At 34.5% G+C, this 4300-nt stretch overlaps 1 protein-coding gene across 1 annotated transcript; it reads left to right on the plus strand.

Annotated features, from left to right (window-relative positions):
- Nucleotides 1-788: 788 nt before the first annotated feature.
- Nucleotides 789-2867, plus strand: LOC126831165 (E3 ubiquitin-protein ligase TRIM71). Its single transcript, XM_050561855.2, has one exon. The coding sequence runs from the start codon at nt 916-918 to the stop codon at nt 2371-2373; it is 1458 nt and encodes a 485-aa protein (XP_050417812.2). The 5' UTR covers nt 789-915; the 3' UTR covers nt 2374-2867.
- The last annotated feature ends 1433 nt before the right edge of the window (nt 2868-4300 follow it).

The raw sequence follows: 4300 nt of genomic DNA on the forward strand, positions 1-4300 counted from the left end.
TCTCGTTTTTACAGGGTATTAATCAATCCATGGTTTAACAAGATGCCAAAACTAATAGTGTATCAAATCTCTGAAACTATTTTTTAAGTGCTCAGAATTAAATCGAGTCTAAGACTAAGAGAGTCAATTTTCAAAATTTTCGGGGATAAGGTCCCCAGACCCCTCGCGCGGCGCGCACCTATGGTGCTCCAAATCCTTAGACGAGGCTCTGGGTCCCAATTATATATTATCATTTTATTTGGTAAATATTTGGTTATTTTTCTATTAAAACGGTTATTTACTTCAAATTTAGCACTTTTGAAATTGTAGGCCTACTTCAGTACTTCATGTGAGAAACCTCGGGGCCTAGTCCCTTACTCACACGCTTTTGACATCAATTTAAAAATTTATTGTCTCGCTTACAATTGTCCAACTGATTACTATAAACATGGACCTTATAATGTATTAAAAGGTCAATGCTATAAATGTCAGCCCAAATGTTTCTTGAGAGAAGCAGTTTCCCCAGAAATGCAAAGGTGAGGGTCATGTCACGTATATATGTTGTTGATTTGCTAGATGTAATGAGTCCTTTTCAGCCTTTACTGTTTTAATCAGTGTTTATGGGAATCACGACAATCACTTACTATACCACACTACTAAATTGTATTAAAATAATTATGCTACGATTTTATATTGAGTTTGTGGAGGTAAATGGAACTAACACAGAATAATATTTAGTTTTGATCTCAAAACAATCATCATTAATCGTTTTCCTCACTTTCAAATGCCATGCCAATATATTTTCTTATTGCGTAAATCAAGTACAACGTTCACAAGGAGGTCATGGGCCCCAGACGTCAGATCCCGAACATTTTATCTAGTTTTTGTTTCCTGGAATTTCGAAGTCCGATATCTGGAGCTCTGTAGCTACAGAACATGGCTAGCAGTAGATTTAGTTGTAGCATTTGTCTTGATGATTTTAACAACCCCAAAATTATTGACTGTCATCACACATTTTGCGAGAAATGTTTAGCAGATCACATCCGGACATTTTCGCATAATAATGTGTTTTCCTGCCCACTTTGCCGACGGAATATCTCGGTGCCTGATGGAGGTGTGAGCGGATTTTCTTCCAATTTTTACCTTGAGGAGTCCCTAATGTCTTCAGAGGGCAAAGATGGCAGTTCTTCCAAATATATTCCAAGATGTGATATTTGCAAAAAGGAAAATTCTTCTCAATTTCGATGTGTCGAGTGTGACCAGTTTATGTGTCAACCATGCAAGACCACCCATGATTCCATAAAAAGCTGTAACAGCCATGTTGTAACAGGTTTAGATGCAGCAACCATCAAGAAAGCAAAGAAAACACTCTGCCCAAGACATTCCCAGGAGCCGTTGATATTCTATTGTCGAAACTGTATGCTTACGGCGTGCTATCGATGTTCCGTTACAATCCACAGTGGCCATACGATTGTCGACATTGATTCTTCTCTAAGATCAGAGGTATCACAAGAACTTAAGAAGTTACAGATCGATTTAAATAACCAACGGGACCAATTTCAGGACCAACTGGATTTCTTGAAGGCCGAAAAATTAAAGATTCAGAACAAGTCACAAGTTACATGTCAACAAGTGGAAAGTCACGTTGAGACTATTTGTAAAGAAATTAGAAAAGTAGGGCGTGAACTACAAGAAGAGATTGAGAAAACATGTGCGACTGGAGTAAAAACAATGGATGACCACATCATAAATATGGAAAAATTAGTCGCCCAAGCGCAAGACATCTTGATGAAGACAACAGAGCTTTTAGATGATGACACAACAGTCCATATGGTCAACTATTTGCCAAATTTATGTCTTCAAAGACAGAAATTCACCGACATAGATGTTGTTGTTCCAGATGTGAAGATGACTGATTTTCATATTGGTGATCTCAATTTAGAAATGCTGTACCAGCAAGTTGGTCGTTTGGAGTTCAGAGAAATTTGCCTATTTCAATCAAAGTTTGATCTGAATGAAATTGCTGGTACACAACAAGGCTGCATGGGTTGCGAATTCAACATCAAGAAGCAGTTACGCTGTAATATAACAGTTCAAAAAGAGGCTGAATCCATTAGTTCGATCTTGAGTGCAACCAGAAATCCTAAACCAGGCGAGTATCCACACCCCTTGACCAATGACTTTGTTTTCATAGCTGTGCTCGTCAATAAAGATGAAAGAAAGTCGTTGCAGATAAAACTGAACGAGACTGTCACTGAAAACCAGACATTTTACATATTTAGATGGACCAGTTTGCTCGATTGGAAGGTTTTAGCGGATGCAAAGAATGGATTTATTGATGATGATAAAAAGGTTACTATGAAAATCATTGCTTGGGTAAAACAGAGATACTAAAAATACTGAGATCGAAAACATTTATCAAATTATATTGAACGCCTAAAACAAATTGGTTCAAATTGTTTTGAGATAAACTTAATCAGATTTGCAAGAGGGTCCAACAAACCACACACATCGAATTCGCCAATTTTTGTTTGTTTAATTTTTAATATGCTTTGGTGAAAATGTCTTTAAATCTCCCTTGGTTTGAGTAAGAAAAGAGTTACGTTACATGTAGGCCTACCTATAAGTAAATGAGTTTTAACTATTCTCTTTGTAGACATGATTTTTGTATATTTCTAGTTAGGTTGCTTGCCATAGACTATGAGCAAAAAAAAAGAGTGGCATGTACAATGATTAAACGGTAAGCTACATGTATATGTTGGCCTAACTGTAGAAATAAAATTAGATTGGGATAAAACATGTTAATTACAATTTTTATTTTTGTACAACGATACATACATACATTAATATGAATATATCATTAAAAAATAAAGGTTATTATTCATTTAGTTTGCATATAATTTATGAAAATAGACTTTAATATTAGCAGGTCTCAAAAAAAAGGCTAATATTAAAAATTATTTGTCGTTGGTGTAAAATTACTTTTCTAAAAATAGAACACAAAATGATTTGAACAAAATCAGTGTTATTAGAGTTTTTAGCATTGATTTTTGTTTACTTTGTTTACTTTGTAAACAATATTTTATTTCAAATGGATGAAAAAGGATCAGGGAACAGGCATAGCCTATATCACCCCTCTCCTCATTAATTAAAATAAGCATTCATTTACTTGCTTTTACAGTATAAGCATTGTACTGTACTTAAATAGTACAATAAGTGCAAGGGGACTGCACCACACACAAACAATTACACAAGACAAACCTATAATTATAATTAATGGTACATATATACAGTACTTATAATCACTGGTATTTGTACTTACATAGTAAGTGCAGGGGGACCGCACCACACACAAATACAAAAGACAAAGCTACAAACAGAACAAAATATACACAGACATGCACATATCAGATTAAGCTAATGGATCATATGTACATAAGTTTATAGTCATTGGTAGAGTATCAAATGCTTTTGTATATTATCTGATTCAACATTCAGTAGTAGAGTACCTTTATATGGTCATTAAATTTATTGAATTTTATTTTTAAATATATTTTCATTGGTAGAGTATAGTATTCTTTTGTGTATTATCTGATTAAACGTACAGTAATAGAGTACCTTTATAGGGTTGTTAATTTTTGATTTTTTTTTTTTTTAATTTATGTTTAAAATATCATGATATATAAAACAACACCCTTTTACTGTATAATCTTGTTTATTAAATTGATTGTTATACAATTTATCACTTCTAAAATATTTTATGTTGTTTTTTTTTTTTGCTTTATGCCAAGCTTCAGAATCTGTTTCTCTTTTAAATTAGCCATATATATACCACAGCGTCTAAGGCTGCGTTCACCTAGGGTTATTTGTGGATCATTTTCTATCATCGAGTTATAATCATTGGTTTGTGGTAAAATGTACAACCCGATTGTCCCTGATCTTTTTTCTATGTGATAGCTACTGGCAGACTATAGATCATACAAATGCATACTTTGGTAGTGGAGATGGTTTGATGAAGCCTGTGATTAGATGCTGCTTTTGTTTAGTTTTGTATGAACAAATCATTATATCTGTTTGGGGGGGGGGGTGGCCGACCGAATGGTTAGCATGTGCTGTATATCATAAGGTCTGTCATTGAGTCAACTGGCGAGGTTTCGAATCCCCGGTTGTACGTGATACGGAATAGGGTAACCTATTCAACCTCGTGTGTTTTCTCCAGGTCCTCTTATTTCCTACCACTGCTAAAGACCACTACGAGCAAACGAATTATTGAAATAAAATTGAACCATGTTAGTCCCAAAATGACGTAGTTTGTGTTGAT

The sequence above is a fragment of the Patella vulgata genome, chromosome 8 (assembly GCF_932274485.2).
Source record: "Patella vulgata chromosome 8, xgPatVulg1.2, whole genome shotgun sequence".
NCBI classification, from domain to species: Eukaryota; Metazoa; Mollusca; class Gastropoda; family Patellidae; genus Patella; species Patella vulgata.